The sequence below is a fragment of the Ovis canadensis genome, chromosome 1 (genome assembly GCF_042477335.2).
Source record: "Ovis canadensis isolate MfBH-ARS-UI-01 breed Bighorn chromosome 1, ARS-UI_OviCan_v2, whole genome shotgun sequence".
In the NCBI taxonomy this organism is placed as follows: Eukaryota; Metazoa; Chordata; class Mammalia; order Artiodactyla; family Bovidae; genus Ovis; species Ovis canadensis.
The window spans coordinates 256,292,416-256,312,047 of record NC_091245.1 but is presented as its reverse complement, the minus strand read 5'-3'; the positions used below and the strand labels follow the sequence as shown (position 1 = coordinate 256,312,047).

The window sequence follows — 19,632 nt, the reverse complement described above, 5'->3', positions numbered from 1 at the left end:
ATGCCCAGCAGTGGGATTGCTGGGTCTATGGATTGCATCTATGGACACCTTATCTTTGACAAAGGGGGCAAGAATATACAATGGAGAAAAGACAATCTCTTTAACAAGTCATGCTGGGAAAACTGGTCAACCACTTGTAAAAGAATGAAACTAGAACACTTTCTAACACCATACACAAAAATAAACTCAAAATGGATTAAAGATCTAACTGTAAGACCAGAAACTGTAAAACTCCTAGAGGAGAACATAGGCAAAACACTCTCCAACATGAATCACAGCAGGATCCTCTATGACCCACCTCCCAGAATACTGAAAATAAAAGCAAAAATAAACAAATGAGACCTAATTAAACTTAAAAGCTTCTTCACAACAAAGGAAACTATAAACAAGGTGAAAAGACACCCTTCAGAATGGAAGAAAATAATAGCAAATAAAGCAACTGACAAACAACTAATCTCAAAAATATACAAGCAACTCCTGCAGCTCAATACCAGAAAAATAAACAACCCAATCAAAAAATGGGCCAAAGAACTAAACAGACATTTCTCCAAAGAAGACATACAGATGGCTAACAAACACATGAAAAGATGCTCAACATCACTCATTATCAGAGAAATGCAAATCAAAACCACAATGAGGTACCATTTCACGCCAGTGAGAATGGCTGTGATCCAAAAGTCTACAAGCAATAAATGCTGGACAGGGTGTGGAGTAAAGGGAACCCTCTTATACTGTTGGTGGGAATGCAAACTAGTACAGCCACTATGGAGAACAGTGTGGAGATTCCTTAAAAAACTAGAAATAGAAAATGATGTTTCTAACTTGCCAGTGCTTTCAAGGATTCATAAAACTTTTTGGAATTTAGCTCTAGAAAACATAGTTTCTCTGCAGATGAATTTGGTGTGCTTTCTTTTGCCAGAAAACAAAAAATTATATATCACATGTTACTACCCTTTTTACTTCATTTTGACCAGTAGTAAACTTAGAATCTATTATCTGCTGATTGCATATTCTTAACCAAGCACCAAGATACATTGATTCATTCTTCTCTCATAAGATTGTCCCTATTTATAAGCCTTTATCCTTTTAGATGTAGCAAAGTACAAATCTTAAATAAATGCTTTGTTTCTGTTATTTACTGTATCTATGCTAGAAGAAAAGGTTCATTCTACATGTCAATATTCACAGACCTTTCCATGTTTAGCAAACAGAGTTCTAGTTCTCAAAAGTTCACATGCCAACCAGGCATCAAGAGGAAATACTAAATCATACTTATTGATAAAAAATCGTTTTAGTACTGTATCTGTCTTTCTTTAAATACAGGTAGGTGTGCCTCATTTTAATTCACTTTGCTTTATTATACTTTGCAAATAGAGCTTTTTTTTTTAACAAGTTGAATGTTTGTGGCAGCCCTGCATTGAGCAGGTCTTGTCAGTGCCATCTTTCCAACAGCATTTGTGCATTTTGTGTCTTTGTCACATTTTGGTAATTCTTACAATATGTCAAAATTTTATTGACTTATTGATATATAACATTATATTTGTTACGATGCTCTGTGGTCAGTGATCTTTGATGTTACTATTATAATTGTTTTGGGGTGCCATGAACCACACCTAGGCGACAGAAAGCTTAGTTGATAACTGTTGTTGGTGTTCTGAGTGTTTCACCAAGTCTTCCCCATCTCTCTCCCTCTCCTCCGGTCTCCCTGTTCCCTGAGACAGCAATATTGAAATCAGGCCAGTTAATACATACCATAAATGGTCTCTAAGTGTTCAAATGAAAGGGAGAGTGGCACATCTCTGACCTCAAATCAAAAGCTAGAACCTTAGAGGGGAAGGCATGTTGAAAGCTAGGATAGGCTGAAAGCTAGGCTTTTTTGTGCCAGTTAGCCAAGCTGTGAATGAAAAGTTCTTGAAGGAAATTAAAAGTGCTATTCCAGTGAACACATGAATAAGAAAGTGAAGCAGGGAATTCCCTGCTGATCCAGCAGTTAAGACTCCACGCTTTCACTGCCGAGAGCCCATGTTCAATCCCTGGCCAGGAAACTAAGATCCCACAGGTTGTGTGATGCAGCCAAAAAAGAAGAAAAAGAAAGTGAAACACTTTGTTTGCTGATATGTAGAAAATTTTAGTAGGCTGGATAGAAGACCACACCAGCCACAACATTCCCTGAGGCCAGATTCTAATCCAGAGCAAGGTTGTCTTCAACTGTGAAGGCTAAGAGAAGTGAGGAAGTTACAGGAGAAAAGTTTGAAACTAGCAGAAACTGGTTCATGAGGTTTAAGGAAAGAAGCCATCTCTATAATATGAAAGTGCAAGGTGAAACAACAAGTTATCTAGAAGATCTAGCTAAGATCATGAAAGTGGCTACACTAAACATCAGATTTCCAATGTAGACAAAACAGCCTTCTGTTGAAAGAAGATGCCATCTAGGACTTTCATATCTAGAGAGAAGTCAGTGCCTGGCTTCAAACCTTCAAAGGACAGGCTGACTGTCTTTTTAGGGGTTAATGCAGTGCAGGTAGTGACTTTAAGGTGAAAACAGTGCTTATTTACCATTCCAAAGATCCAAAGGCCCTTAAGAATTATGCTAAATCTCTTTATGCCTGCACTTTGCAAGTGGAACAACAAAGCCTGAATAACAGCACATCTGTTTACAACATGATTTTCTGAATATTTTAAGCCCACTGTTGAGACCTACTGCTCAGAAAAAAAAAAAAAGATTCAAAATATGACCCTGATTGACAGTGCACCTGGTCACTCAAGAGCTCTGATAGAGATTGTGCAATGAGATTAATGTTCTTTAAATGCCTACTGACACAACATCCATTCTGCACCTAATGGATCAAAGAGTAATTTCAACTTTCAAGTCTTATTCAAGAAATATATTTCATAAGGGCATAGCTACCATAGGTAATGATTCCTCTGATGGATCTGGGCAAAGTCCATTGAGAACCTACTGTAAAGGATCACCATTCTAGATGCCATTAAGACCATTCATGATTCATGAGGGCAGGATACCAACATGAACAGGAACTTAGAAGTCAGTTCGAATTCTCATGCATGTTTTGAGGGGTTCAAGACTTCAGTGGAGGAAGCAACTACAGATGCGGTAAAAAGAGCAAGAGAACTAAAATCAGAGGAGGAGCCTGAAGATGTGGCTGAATCACTACAATCCCATAATCAAACGTTAACAGATGAGGAGTTGCTGCTTATGGATGAGCAAAGAGAGCACTTTCTTGAGATGGAATCTACTCCTGGCAAAGACAGTGTGAAGACTGTTGAAATGACAACAAAGGATTTAGAATATTACATGAACTTAATTGATAAAGCAGCAGCAAGGTTTGAGAAGATTGTCGCCAATTTTGAAAGAATTTCTGCTATGGGTGAAATGCTGTCAAACTACATTGCACATAACAGAGTAATCATTTGTGAAAGGAAGAGTCGATCTATGTGGCAGATTTCATTGTAGTCTTAAGAAATTGCCAAAGCCACCCCAGCCTTCAACAACCATCACCCTGATCAGTCAGCAGCCACCAACATTGGTGGTGGCAGGACCCTCCACCAGCAAAAAGATTACAGTTTGCTGAAGGCTCAGATGATTATTAGCATTTTTTTAGCAATAAAATATTTTTATATACATTGGTTTTTTAAAGACATAACTGCTATTAAACACATAATAGACTATAGTATAGTACAAATATAACCCATATGCACTGGGAAACCAAAAAATTCATATGACTCACTTTATTGTGATATTCACTGTATTGAGGTGACCTGGAACTGAACCCACAGTATCTCTGTGTTATGCCTATAGTCATACTTTCCTATTACAAGCATAGTATAAAGATGGAGATATTTATAGGGGTATTGGATCAGCTTTATTAGCTATGCCCTTTTTGATCATCAGTGGCCAGATCATCTGTATAACATGAGCTAGCCTCAAGAGATCACACAAAACCCTATGGGCTCTAAAGCACCTTTTCTGGCTGTCATAAACGTAGTTCTCAGTAGCGCCTAAAATATTGTATATACACATATAGTAACTCATTAGAGGCATGTTAAAGGAATGAAGTCCAGAAAAGCAGGCATCTCGGCCTGCACAACGAAGGGGCCACTGAAACTCTGTGTAATTGCCTACCCACCAACCTGTCCTTAATGGGACAACATGATCTGCAGTTTTAGGAAGTTAAACCTTCCAAATCTAAAGAAAGACTTCAGAAATAAATATCTCTGCCTTTCCTATGTAGCTGCCTTTTGTTCTATTTCCTCTTATTTTCAAATTATTAACCCCATAAACCAGTGCTCAACAAACTCTAGAGGGCCCTTATACAGCCTTTGGTATGTGTCCAGGAATGGCCGTGCTGACACTCATTTTCACAACATTCTTCAACCAAAGTAATGAACCTTTATGCTGACTGTACCTAACGCTACACAGAAGAGTTAGATGCTGGTAGCTGCTAACTCTCTAATGACCTCAACACTGGTTCTGAAATTGTAGTGTGCCTACCATTGGCGAGGCATTTGTTAAAAGAACAGATTCCTATCCTCACCACATCCCTAGATCTGAGGTTCATTGTTACCTCCTTTTTTTTGACTAATGCTTTTGGTTACTTTGAACTCACAGTGAGGTACACTGATACAGATTACTAGGATCTATCATCAAATGCAATATACTATCTTAAGACATAATAATCTCTCTCTGAATAAAATTTACTGATGGAATTTATTTTTAAATTGTATATCATGTTATATCCTGGAATTTTATAGGATAAGAATGTAAGAAAAGTATTTTGTGGTTTGTTTTTGGTACCTTTTCTAAAATTCTACCTGAAAAACAGTTCTCCATTGTTTGACTCAAATCCCCAAAAATCAGTTTCCCCTTGAATTTAATGCTAGGATAAACTCTGTCTTGTTTTAGAGGAAATGTTGTCTTGTCTTGTTGGATAACAAGATCAATATAAATTTTGTACATTTTTGTCTCCCTTGTCAGGATATTCAGAACCAATTTGGTGCTCAACGGTATTAATATATTTCAGCTGTCAGGTGCATCCATTTGCCTGTTCTTTTTTAAATGATGGATAGACCAAGCTATCTCAAATTACTTCTTTCAAAAAATATCAATTGTACATAAAAAGTAAAAATTCAACTACTCGTATTCTTATCATGGAAGATTATTAAGTTTAACCTTGTGGCTACTTGAAAATAAATTTGCCAAAAATGATACCTTTTGGAGCATGTTTTAACTAGCTTTGTACTTTTTATTTATATTTAGCTTCATCAAACAGGATTATTGAAAGAATATTCTCTGGGGCAGTAACAAGGTAAGAAAAACCATCTGAGTTTTAAAATGAACTACAGGTAATACTTTAGCAATGTCCTTTCAGCAAGGCTTCCTGTGTAATTTGTCAGTGCTGTAGGTTAGATAATACCCTACAAAATATGCAATGTGGCTTCATACATGATGGCATTAATACTTTAATATACAGGATTCTCCAGGCCAGAATACTGGAGTGGGTAGCCTTTCCTTTCTCCAGGGGATCTTACGAACCCAAGGATTGAACCCAGGTCTCCCACGTTGCAGGCGGATTCTTTACCAGCTGAGCCACATGGGAAGCCCAAGAATACTGGAGCGGGTAGCCTATCCCTTCTCCAGCAGATCTTCCCGACCCAGGAATCAAACTGGAGTCTCCTGTATTACAGGTGGATTCTTTACCAACTGAGGTATCAGGGAAGCCCTGTTTATCTAAGCACAGGTAACAGTATTTGACCTGATTTGTATTCAAATTAGAAACCAGAGTTCCTTCAAATCTGCAAATGCTTTCTAATTTCATCCTCGAGGCATTTGAAAATAAGATAGGCAATGAAAGAGGTTGCCCTTTATGAGATTTCCGGCATTCTGTGGTGTTTTTTAACTTAATTTCCAAAGAAATATTACTTTATTCCTTAAGTCTGTCATCCTGCTAAATTTAGAAGAGTAATTAATTGTTTAGGAAACTTTGTAACCATGTGTTTTCTTCAGGGGTAAAACAGTACAGAAAGAGGGACGAATGAGCTATGCAGATTTTGTTTGGTTTTTGATCTCTGAGGAAGACAAAAGGAACCCCACCAGGTATGACTTCTAAGTTTCCTTTGCCCAGATGTTAAACAAATGAACAAAATTTGAAAAGTGTATGATGAATATCTAGTGAATGCCAGGTTAACTAGGGGTGCCAGGATGGGTTAGACTTAGTCTCTGCCCTCAGACTTGAGTACACAGTCACAGTGTATCAAGAGAAGTGCTCTTACCCCCAGAAACAAAGGTGACGTGACATGTGAGCTGTCTCTGAAGAATAGCAAGCATTTATATGAAATATGGGAATAGATAACTGTGAATTTTAGTTGTTTCATGATCTTCCTGGTACAGTAGTAAACTGGAGAACACGCCCTCACTCTGCCAGTTAGAATCATCTCTCCATTTCTTTCGCATACCTTGATTGGTAGCTGTGATTTATGTACCTGTTTCTTAGACATCTGTAACACTGTGTTACACAAGCTAGGAATAAAAAGAAAAAAAAAGGATGCAAAAATCTATGTCCCTTTCTTTTTTTACATATCTTGTGTAACACAGCACCCTGAACATAGCTTATGCTCAGGACCAAGGGTGGGGGAGCCTATAGTCCCTGATGCTGCTTGCTAGCATCACTGACTCGGCTATCTGCATATTAGTTCAAAAAGTTATCTAAATGTTAGATATATGGTTTGGAAATCACTGAAATAGAAATGAAACTAATTTATTTCATGGGCAGCATGAATATTAAATAACTTTGTGTCCATTTCAAAAAGTAATTTATTATTCATTATAGACAGAAAACATAGATAAAGCAGAAGAAAATAAATTTTAATAATAGTTTTAATACTAATAATTACCACTCAGAAAAAGACACTATTAAAAGTTGGAATGTGTTGTATAGTCTTTTTCATATAAACTTTTATATACTCTTTGGGTATTTAGATTAATTTATTCTCCTAAATATCCCCTAGTAGTTTTAGCTAAACAGTTGTAATAATCCACTATGCATGCATGAGTGCTAAGTCACTTTAGTCATGTCTGACTGTGTGACTCCATGGACTGTAGCCTTCCAGGCTCCTCTGTCCATGGGATTCTCCAGCTAAGGATCCTGGAGTGGGTTGCGTGCCCTCCTCCAGGGGATCTTCCCCACCCAGGGATCAAACCCAACCCACATCTCCTGCATTGTCAGGCACATTCTTTACCACGAATGCCTCCTGGGAAGCCCAACAGCCACTATACTTTTCCTTAAAATAAATTCCCCAGAAAAGGAATCGCTAAATTAAAGGGCATAGATATTATAGATATTATATTATAGATATTATATTATAGATATTATAAAAACTATTAAATTTATTTTCAGAATGTATTTTCATTTTATACTTTCATCAACAGAGTATTGAGTGTATTTCCTATAACACTTATTCACACTAAATATCTTCCTCTTTAAGAATCTTTCCCATTTGATAAGTAATAAATTCAGCGTTATCTTACATTGCATTTCTTTCATTACTAGAGAGGCGGAAGTTTTTTCATACATTTTTGGCCATTTTATTTCATCTAAGGTGACTTGCCTTTTTGTGTCTTTTGCTCATTTCTGCTGGATTAATTTTTTTAGTTTATTGTTTTATCACAAATACACATTAAATATTAAAAACTTTAAATATATACATTCAGAAACCTTAATATAAAATTTATCCGTAATTCTTTGACCCATAGCTAACATTTTGGTATGGTCCTCCAGCCTCATCCCCCTCCCTTCTCTTCCTTTGCCTCCTCCATTCACCCTACTCCTCCTCTCTGCACCAAATGACATAGTATACTAAATGGCATCATATTATGCAATTTTGTGACACATTTCTTCACATAACAGTTTATTTCTGTGCCAGTAAGTGTGCTTGTTTATATTATTAATCCATTTTTTGAATGCTTCAGTTCAGTTCAGTCGCTCAGTCATGTCCGACTCTTTGCGACCCCATGGACTGCAGCACACCAGGCTTCCCTGTCCATCAGCAACTCACAGAGTTTACTCAACGTTGTGTCCATTGAGTCGGTGATGCCATCCAACCATCTCATCCTCTGTCATCCCCTTCTCCTCCCGCCTTCAATCTTTCCTAGCATCAGGGTCTTTTCCAGTGAGTCAGTTCTTCACATCAGGTGGCCAAAGTACTGGAGTTTCAGCTTCAGCATCAGTCCTTCCAATGAATATTCAGGACTGATTTCCTTTAGGATTGACAGGTTGGATCTCATTGCAGTCCAGGGGACTCTTGAAGAGTCTTCTCCAATACCACAGTTTGAAAGCATCAATTCTTCAGCACTCAGCTTTCTTTATAGTCCAACTCTCACATCCATACATGACTACTGGGAAAACCTTAGGTGCTTTTAATTATCTAAATCCTCAATTCTTTGAAAGCTGTGCATTTTTCTGTTTCTTGCCTTTGGGGTGTTCTTAATTAACCCTCTTAATCTTTTACCTTTCATATTTACTTAGTTATAAAAAAAGCTTTCCTCAATACTTCCCATCTTTTCCTTCTGTTATTCCATAGAAACAAATGACATAAATGATAGAAATTATAGATAGAAATTATAGATAAATGATAGAAATTATAATAAAGCTTTATTAACAAACATGAATATATACTTGTTTGCTTTCTATCAGCTTCTTTAAAAATCATAAATTTTATACAATAATAATTAGAACACTGTATTATTGGACTTGTAATATAGAGAGATAATAGCACAAAAAAGAGGGATGAGGCAATTGAGTTATATAGGAGTAACACTTCAGTATCTCACAGGAATTAAGTATCAGTTTGAAGTAATTCTAAGTTGAAATGTATATGGTAAGCTCTAGAGGAACCAGAAGGAAACTAACTCAAAATTACATAGTAAAAAAAAATTGTTAAAAGAGTTAAAGCGTTCCACTTAGAAAATACTCACTTAAATGTAAAAGAAAGCAATAAAGGAAGAATAGAGGAAAAACTCCAAGACACTTAAAAAACAAAAATTAAAATGGCAGACATAAGTCCAACTATAACAGTAATAACATTAAATGTGAATGGAATAATCATTCCATCAAAGCAGAGATTTTCAGGCTGGATCAAAAAAAAACATTTTTTGGATACAATTCTTTACTGTTTGTATGAGACACATACTAAGTTTAAAGATACAAGAGGGATAACAAAGGAGGAGGAAGGATCAAGATATGTAATGCAGACAACAACCATAAGAAACCTGGAGTGGCTATATAAATATCAGAGGACTTAGAGTTCAGTACAAAAAGTGTTACTAGAGACAGCAGGACATTCTGTTTCATAAAGGGGTCAATCCAACAGAAAGACATTATAATTAAAAACATATATGCAACTAACAACACAGAGCCCTAAAAATACATGAAACAAAACTAACAGAATTGCAAAGAGAAATAAATAATTCAACAATAGTATTTGGAGACTTCAGTACCCCCACTTTCAGTGATGGAAAAACATCCAGGAAGAAGATCAACAAGGAAATAAATGTCATAAACAACACTATAAACAAAATTAGAAATCAATTGTACCTAATATGTCTATAGAATGTTCCAACTAGGAACAGTGAAATATATATTCTTCCCAAGTACACATAGAAAATTCTCCAGGATAGAATATGTGGGAGGCCATAAAATAGCCTTAAAAAATATAAAAAGTGAAATTATACAAATTATGTTATCTGACCACAATGGAATAAAATTAACAGAAAGAAATTTGAGGTTCCACAAATATGCAAAAATTTTAATAACACAGTTTAAGTAACCAGTGGATCAAAAAAGAATACCTAGACCCGGGTTCGATCCCTGGGTTGGGAAGATCCCCTGGAGAAGGAAATGGCAATCCACTCCCGGACTATTGCCTGGAAAATCCCATGGACAGAGGTAGGCTACAGCCCATGGGGCGCAAAGAGTCGGACGTGACTGAGCGACTTCACTTTCACTTTCAAAGGAAATTAGAAACTAATTTGAAATGAATGAAAATGAAAGAACAACATATTAAAACTTTAAATGAATAAAAAGCAAAACATACCAAAATGTGTAGGATGAAGCTGTAAATCCATCTACTGAAAAAGAAATGTCTTAAATCAATAACCTAACCTTCCACTTTAAGACACTCGGGAAAAAACAGCAAATGAAGCACAGCAAACAGAAGAAAAGAATAAAGATTAGAAGTGGTAAATGAAAGAACAGGAAAACAATAGAGAAAATCAGTGGAGCCAAAAGTCAGTTATTTTGAAAATATTGGTAATCTTGATAAGGCTTTAGCTGTACTGATCCCCTTTATGGGTCACAGCTTTATTGTGGTAAGTGGGCTTGCATAATTCAATGAAGCTATAAGCCATGCTCTGCAAGGCCACCCAAGATGGATGGTCACAGTGAAGAGTTCTGACAAAATGTGGTGCCCTGGAGGAGGGAATGGCAAACCGCTCGAGTGCCTGCCATGAGCACCCCATGAGCAGTATGAAAGGGCAAAAAGATATGACACCGGAAGATGAACCCCCCAGGTCAGAAGGTGTCCAGTGTGCTACTGAGGAAGACCGGAGGGCAATTACAAATAGCTCCAGAAAGAATGAAGCAACTGGACCGAAGTGGAAACAATGCTCAGTTGTGGATGTGACTGGTAGTAAAGGTAAAGTCCAGTCCTGTAAAGAACAATATTGCATAAACCTGGAATCAACATGAATCAAGGGAAATTGGACATGGTCAAATAGGAGATGGCAAGACTTAACACTGACATCTTAGGAATCAGGGAACTAAAATGGATAGTAATGGGAGAATTTAATTCAGATGGTCACTATATCTACTACTGTGGGCAAGAATCCCTTAGAAGAAATGCAGTGGCCTTCATAGTCAACAAAAGAGCCCAAAATGCAGTACTTGGATACATTTTCAAAAATGACAGGATGATCTTGGTTTATTTCCAATAATTATATAATTTATTATTATATAGCTTATAATTTATACAACAGCACAGTAATCCAAGTCAGTGCCCCAACCACTAATCCTGAATAAGCTGAAGTTGACCAGTTAAATGAAGACCTACAAGACTCTCTAGAACTAACACCAAGAAAAGATGTCCTTTTCATCATAGGAGATTGGAATGCAAAAGTAGTAAGTTAAGAGATACCTGGAGTAATTGGCAAGTTGGGCCTTGGAGTGCAAAATGAAGCAGAGCAAAGACTAACAGGATTTTGTCAAGAGAACACATTGGTCATAACAAATACCCTTTTACAACAATGCAAAGGACATCTCTACACATGAACATCACCAAATGATCAATACCAGAGTCAGATTGATTTTATTCTCTGCAGTTGAAGATGTAGAAGCTCTCTACAGTCAGCAAAAACAAGACCTGGGAGCTGATTGTAGCTCAGGTCCTTATTGTAAAATTGAGGCTTAAATTGAAGAAAGTAGGGAAAACCAACAGGCCATTCAGGTATGACCCAAGTCAAATCCCTTATGATTATACAGTCAAGGTGACGAATAGATTCAAGGGATTATATCTTGTAGACAGAAAACCTGAAGAACTGTGCACAGAGATTCGTAACATTGTACAGGAGGCAGTGACCAAAACCATCCCAAAGAAAAAGAAATGCAAGAAGGCATAGCTGAGGAAAGAGATCTGAAAGGCAAAAGAGCAAGGAAAAGATGTACCCAACTGAATGCAGAGTTCCCGAGAATAAAAGCAAGGAGAGAGAAGAAAGCCTTCTTAAGTGAACAGTGGAAAGAAATAGAGGAAAACAGTAGAATGGAAAAGACTAGAGATCTCTTCAAGAAAACTGGAGATATCAAGGAAACATTTCATGCAAGGATGGGCACATAAAGGACAGAAACAGTAAGGACCTAATAGAAGCAGAAGAAATTAAGAGGTGGCAAGAATACATACAAGAACTATACAAGAAAGGTCTTAATTACCCAGATAACCACAGTGGTATGGTCACTCACCTAGAGCCAGATATCCGGGAGTTTGAAGTCAGGTGGGCCTTAGGAAGCATTACTACGAACAAAGCTAGTGGAGAATGAAATAAACCACTTAAAATCATAAAAGACGGTGCTGTTAAAGTGCTGAACTCAGTATGTCAGCAAACTTGGAAAACTAAGCAATGGCCACAGGATTGAAAAAAGTCAGTTTTCATTCCAATCCCAAAGAAGGGAAACACCAAAGAATGTTCCAACTACCATACAATTATGCTCATTTCACACGCTAGTAAGGTTATACTCAAAATCCTTCAAGCTAGGTTTTAGTAGTTTGTGAATCTAGAACTTCCAGATATACAAGCTGGATTTAGAAAAGGCAGAGGAACCATATATAGATCAAATTGCCAACATTCACTGGATCATAGAGAAAGGAAGGGAATTCCAGAAAAGCATCTGCTTTGTTGACTACGCTAAAGCCTTTGACTGTGTGAATCACAACAACCTGTGGAAAATTCTTAAATAGAAGGGAATACCAGACCACCTTACCTGTCTCCTGAAAAACCTGTATGCAGGTCAAGAAGTAACAGAACTAGATATGGAACAACAGACTGGTTCAGAATTGGAAAAAGAGTACATCAAGGTTGTATATTGTCACCCTGCTTATTTAACTTCTGTGCAGAGCACATTATGCAAAATTCCAGGCTGGATGTTATAAGCTGGAAGCAATATTGCCAGGAGAAATATCAACAGCCTCAGACATGCAGATTATAGCACTCTAATGGCAGATAGCAAAGGGGAACTAAAAAGCCTCTTAGTGAGGGTAAAAGAGGAGAATGAAAAAGCTAGCTTAAAACTCAACTTAAAAAAAAAAAAAATCATGGCATCCAGTCCCATCATTTCATGGCAAATAGAAGGGGGGAAAGTGGAAACAGTGACAGGCTTTACTTTCTTGGGCTCCAAAAATCACTGCAGATGGTGAATGTAACCATGAAATTAAAAGACACTTACTCCTTGGAAGGAAAGCTATGACAAACCTAGACAACATATTAGATAGCAGAGACATCACTTTGCTGACGAATGTATGCGTAGTCACAGCTATGGTTTTTCCAGTAGTCATGTATGGATGTGAGAGTTGGACTATAAAGGAGGCTGAGTGCCAAAAAATTGATACTTTTGAACTGTGGTGTTGGAGAATACTCTTGAGAGTCCCTTGGACTGCAGGGAGATCAAACCAGTCAATCCTAAAGGAAGAATTCAACCCTGAATATTCATTGGAAGGACTGAAGCTGAAGCTCCAATACTTTAGCCACCTGATGCAAGGAGCCAATTCATTGGAAAAGACCCTGATGCTGGAAAGATTGAAGGCAAAAGGAGAAAGGGATGGCAGAGGATGAGATGGTTAGATAGCATCACTGACTCAATAGACATGGCTTTGAGCAAACTTTGGGAAATAGTGGAGGGCAGGGGAGCCTGGCATGCTTAAGTACAGAGAGTCACAAAGAGTTGAACACAGCTTAGCTACTGAATGACAACAAATACTGATCAAAAGAAAAGAAAAGGAACATACAAATTACTAAGGTCAGAATTAAGAGAGAACATGACTACTGACCATACACGAATGAAAAGGATTATAGTATATGTATTATATATAACAACTTGATACTATCAAATTAACGGACAAAATGAACAAATTCCTAGAAAGACACAAACTACTGAACTGTTTCAAGAAGAAATTAAAAATCTGAATAGGAAAAACAATCCTAGACTGATCTGGCTTCACTAAAGGATGCTAATAAACTAATAACAATTTTTTACAATCTCTTTGAAAAAACAAAAGCAGAAAGAACACTTCCAAATTAATTTTATAAGGCCAATATTACCCAGATACCAAAACCAGACAATATATTAACAAGAAAACTGCAAATGACTATCCTTTATAAATATAGATACAAAAGTACTCAACAAAATTAGGAAAATTAATCTAGCAAAATATGAAAAATATTATATATCATGACCAAGACTTTTCCCAAAAATGCAAGGTTAGTTTACCATGTAAAAATCTATCTATCTATCATATTAATACAACAAAGGATAAAAACCATATGCTTATCCTAACAGTCTCAGAAAAAGCCCTTGAAAAAGCCTAACACTGCTTCATGGTTAGAAAAAAAAAAAGGTTAAAAATGAATGGGAATTTCCTTGACCTGATAAAGCTTATCTATGAAAAACCCACAGCTAACGACTAATTAATGGTGCAAGTTGAATGCTATTTTCCTAAGATCAGGAAAAAGACAAAGCTGTATGCTCTGTTCAACACTGGATCCTAAACACAATTATCAGGCAAGAAAATGAAATAAAAAGCATCCAAATTGGAAAGGAAGAAGGAAAACTGTTTAAATATGATACTGTGTATAGGAAATCCTAAGAAATCAACCAAGAAACTATTAGAACTTAGTAAAGTTTACTTTCAATTTACAAAACTGGTTTATAAGATTGTTATATAATATCAATTTTTAAAAATCTGTTTCTATGCATGAACAATGAAAACCCAAAACTGAAACTGAGATAATAATTCCATTTATAATAGCAGCAGGACTTCACTGCTGATCCAGTGGTTAATAATCTGCCTGCCAGTGCAGAGGACACAGGTTCATTCCCTGTTCTAGAAAGATCCCATATGCTATGGAGCAACAAAACCTGTGTGGCACAATTACTGAGCCGGAACACCTAGAGTCGGAAGAAGCCACCACAATGAGAAGTTCCTGCACTGCAATGGAGAGTAGCCCCTGCTCACCGCAACTAGAGAAAGTCCACACGTGGCAACGAAAACCCAGAGCAGCCAAAAGTAAATAAAAATAAATAGCAACAAACAGAATAGAGTATCTAGGAATAAATTTAACAAAAGAAGTATAAAACTTATACTGTGAGAATTATAACATGTTGTTGAAAGAAACTAAGGAATATCTAAATGAAACAAAGATTCCATGTTCATGGATCAGAAGGTTTAATATTAGCATGCAGTATTCCCCAAACTATCTGTAGATTCAAAATCTCAGCTACTTTTTGTTGTTGCAATAAGAGAAAAACTGAATCTTGAATTCATATGAAAATATGAAATGATCAGGATCAGGGTAACCAAAACTATCTTGAAAAAGAATAAGATTATAGGATTCATACTTTCTGATTTCGAAATATACAAGGCTGAGGTAAAGACCATGTAATACTAGCATAAAGATAAACAAACATAAATTGAATTAAATTAGAAGTCCAGAAATAAATCCTTACATTTATGGTAATTGATTTTCAACAAGGATGTTAAGACACAATTCATTGGGGGAGAGGAAATCTCAACTCTTCTTTTAAAAGAATACAAAGTATATTCTCTGATCATAATGGAATTAATGTAAAAATCAATAAGAGAAAGATGACTGGAAATTAAACACACAATGCTAAGTAATCCTTGGGTCCAAAAGCATGTATCAAGAGAAACATATATTCAAAAGGTAAAGGGATACTATGAATAACATACACACACATAGATGTGGTGACTTAAATGGACCAATTCATTAAAGTCACAAATTATCAAAAGTTGTCCAAGAAGAAATATATAATCCAAATAGTTTTATATCTATTAAAGACAACTGAATTTATAGTTTAAAACTTTCTGAAAAAGACAACTCAACCCAGATAATTTTACTATTGCATTCTTCCAAAGAGCTGAAGAAAAAATATCAAATTCTGCCCTACTTCTTTCAGAAAATAGAAAAGGAGGGAACTCCTTATGAAACCAGCATTACCTAGATATGAAAACCAACAAAATCATTAACAGGATACTAGCAAGTCCGAGCTCAACTTCTCAACCTCTCAGACCCCTCTTCCAAAATCAGCTGATGCCCTACAGGAAAGATAGTCCCAAATGCTAGGCTCCTCCTTTCTAGATTTCCTTCTACATCTGGACACCATAATTCTTCACTGCCCAGTTAATAGTTCAGTGCTTTTAAGAAGGAATTTTACTCCAGATTTTCTCAGAGAGACGGTTAATCCAGACAGTTACTTCATCATTACCAGAACTAGACCCCTTCAGATCAACTTTTCATATCTTGAGATATGTAGCTGGATCTTTATTTATAGAAATATTGCCAAAAGAGGTTTTTAAGTCAAAAGCTTTCTTTCATTCCCCTTTTCTGCCTTGTATGTTGCCTTTCTTCTACCTAACAGTTCAGATATTGTTGAAGCTTTATTCTTTGCCATGTAACAAGTGTTTCATATGTAATGGCTTATTTAGTCTTCATCCCTGTGACTTTAGGTGTCAATGTTCCCATTCTGCAGTTGAGAAAACAAACACTCTGAGAGATTGCAGACCTAGTAAGTGACCTAGCTTGGATTAAAGTCCAGGTCTCTATCACTCTAGATTCTGGACTATTTACCTCTATAAGGTACGGCCTATCATATGAGACAGCACATTTGCCTGTCTTCTTACCAACTAGGCTGTGGAATCCCTGAAAGAGTGTTCTCTTGGTGTCCTGAAATTCCTTACTGTTTAACAGATTCAAGATTAAGCATTGGCCTAATTTGTTTTCTTGGTTCCTACTGGCACTTACTTTGCACCCAGTGTATTTGTTCTCAGTGTTTCACATTATCTTACAAAAGCAGAGTGTGATCAGAAAACAGTTAAACCTCACTGTTTTAAAGTAATGAAGAAGAGATTTATACATCAAACTCTTATTTAAAATATAGTAGGCAACACTGTATAGAAATCAGATTTGTGGCTTACAAATAACATGGGTAGGAAAAAAAATGTATTTTATGAAAGAAGTAATATACTCTCTAAAGTGCAATGAGTGCTGTGTAAAATACTATTTAGAAAATTGTGATCTTGAGTCTTTCCTGTGCCTGGCTCTGTCAGGGTTGGATATGGAAAGTGTCTTTGGATAGATTATTTTTTGTGGACAGGCTCTTGCAACCAAAGGCATACTCTTTTGGTATGCCTTTAACCACTCTTCTGATCTGGCTATTTGTCACATTCTGCCTTCTCCCTTGGCCTTCTGATTAGGTATCCTCATTCATCTTTATGTCTGAGGACACTAGGCCAGTGCCTTTGAAGGTAATAGGTGTTAAATTATGTATATTGAATATACAAAGGAATATACATTTAGTTATTCCCTAAGTAATCATGAAGCTCCCCATAACTTGCTTCATCAGTAGCATGTAAGAATTTATACCAATGATAAGACATCTCTAGTTCAGAACTTAATTTCATCAGCCTGAGGACAAGCCAAAAGCTAATCTTGTTTATGTCTAAAATTCTACAATCTTTAATGAATATAATGATGCTTTAAAACCAAAAATTGGTGGCAAAAAATTTAACACTGATTCTTTCTGGGTAGTTATTCCTTTTGTTTTCCTGTTTTCCGATTTTCCTACAATGAATTCCTTCTAGACCTAAGAAAATATTGCCTTTGTTAGAAAGAAAAGAACTAAATCTATATTGGAAAAAATCTTTAGAGAATATCTATAATTTTCAATAAGAAAACTTCCTCTGAACATGTCCTAGAAGTGTTAAACCCTCCAGAAGACCCTGTTCTAAACTTTCAGGTACAAATAGCTATCTACTGAGGTATTTATTTTTCCCAGCTCTGATCTTAGAAACATTTTCTCTTTTTGTGCATTGATCCTTTTTATGCTAATACTTACAAAATTACATCAGATTCATCTATCATATGATATTCTTTCAAATATTTAAAAGCAGCTCTCATGTGACTTTGGCAAATATCAGGGCAGTTTAGTTGCCACTTATTTTGTGTCCTAGCTTTGTTTTTCTTTTATGGCTAGCTTTAGCTTTATTTTTTGTTTGTTTTAATTAATTGTATAACTTTTATTTAAACCAGGAAGACATTTAATTGAACATAAAATTTATCTAAATTAGAAAACAAAGCATTGTATTTTTGGTTTTGCAAATTGATATAGTAGTTTAATAACATCATCTAGATTATAAAGCAAACTCTGAAGTTAACTGCTTTAGCTGAAAAGACTAATCCCTGCTCCTTGTTTGTTTTTTTTTCAACACCATGCAATATTGGCATACTTTATACTTACTTCTTGGCATAACATTAAAGATGCGTTTGTAAAACTGTCAGATATAATGAGGTATGATAAAATAGCAACATAGAGCACTTTGAGTCATATACCTCACAATGCTAAATTTCAGTGAACGAGAGGCATTACATATAATGCTGACTCAGTTATTTTCACTGCCTGCTAGCCTCCAAGAAATAAATCTGTCATCAGGTTCTTTTTAAATTTATTTAGTTTTAATTGAAGTATAATTGCTTTACAATATTTTGTTGGATTCTGCCATACAACATGAATCAGCCATAGGTATACATATGTCCCCTCCCTCATGAACCACCCACCCACTTTCCACTCCATCCCACCCCACTATGTTGTCACAGATCACTGGTTTAAGCTCCCTAAACCATACAGCAAATTCCACTGGCTATCTATTTTACATGTGGTAGTATGTATGTTGTCCTGCTACTCTCTCCATTCATTACACATCCTCCTTCCCCACCCCTGTGTCCACAAGTCAGTTTTCTATGTCTGCATCTCCACTGCTGCCTTACAAATAGGTTCATCAGTACAATCTTTCTAGATTTGATATATATGTGTTAATATACAATATTTTATCTTTCTGACTTTTACTTCGCTCTGTATAATAAATAGGCTCTAGGTTCATCCACCTCATTAGAACTGACTCAAACATGTTCCTTTTTATGGCTGAGTAATATTTCAAGGAAAGTTATGACCAACCTAGATAGCATATTAAAAAGCAGAGACATTACTTTGCCAACAAGGGTCCGTCTAGTCAAGACTATGGTTTTTCCAGTGGTCATGTATGGATGTGATAGTTGGACTATGAAGAAAGCTGAGCACCGAAGAATTGATGCTTCTGAACTGTGGTGCTGGAGAAGACTCTTGAGAGTCCCTTGGACTGCAAGGAGATCCAACGAGTCCATCCTAAAGGAAACCAGTCCTGGGTGTTCCTTGGAAGGACTGATGCTGAAGCTGAAACTCCAATACTTTAGCCACCTCCTGCGAAGAGTTGACTCACTGGAAAAGACTCTGATGCTGGGAGGGATTGGGGGCAGGAGGAGAATGGGACGACAGAGAATGAGATGGTTGGCTGGCATCACCGACTCGATGCACATGAGTTTGGGTGAACTCTGGGAGTTGTTGATGGACAGGGAGGCCTGGCATGCTGCAATTCATGGGGTCGCAAAGAGTCAGACATGACTGAGCAACTGAACTGAATATTTCATTATATATATGTATCACAGCTTCTTTATCCATTCATCTGTCGGTAAATTCATCTTAACCTTATTTATTATATAGACTCTTTAACTTAGTTCTTGTGATTGTGGTTTTCGTTCTGGAGCCTGTGGAATTGTAGTTCTTGCTGCTTCTGTCTGCCCTCTGATGAATGAGATGAGGCTTATGCAAGCTTCCTGATAAATTCCAGAAAAACATCTACTTCTGCTTCACTGACTACACTAAAGCCTTTGACTGTGTAGATCACAACAAACTGTGGAAGATTCCTAAAGAAGTGGGAATACCAGACCACCTTACCTGTCTCCTC

At 36.5% G+C, this 19,632-nt stretch overlaps 1 protein-coding gene across 5 annotated transcripts in view; it reads left to right on the top strand.

Moving 5' to 3' along the window:
• Window positions 1-19,632, top strand: part of PPP2R3A (protein phosphatase 2 regulatory subunit B''alpha) — a 239,841-nt gene that overhangs the window by 153,539 nt on the left and 66,670 nt on the right. For all 5 annotated transcript variants that reach the window (XM_069564768.1, XM_069564765.1, XM_069564769.1 and 2 more), the window contains 2 exons: window positions 5,276-5,324; window positions 6,023-6,112. In XM_069564768.1, the coding sequence (XP_069420869.1) occupies window positions 5,276-5,324; window positions 6,023-6,112 (139 nt within the window). The remainder of the gene's footprint in view (window positions 1-5,275; window positions 5,325-6,022; window positions 6,113-19,632) is intronic.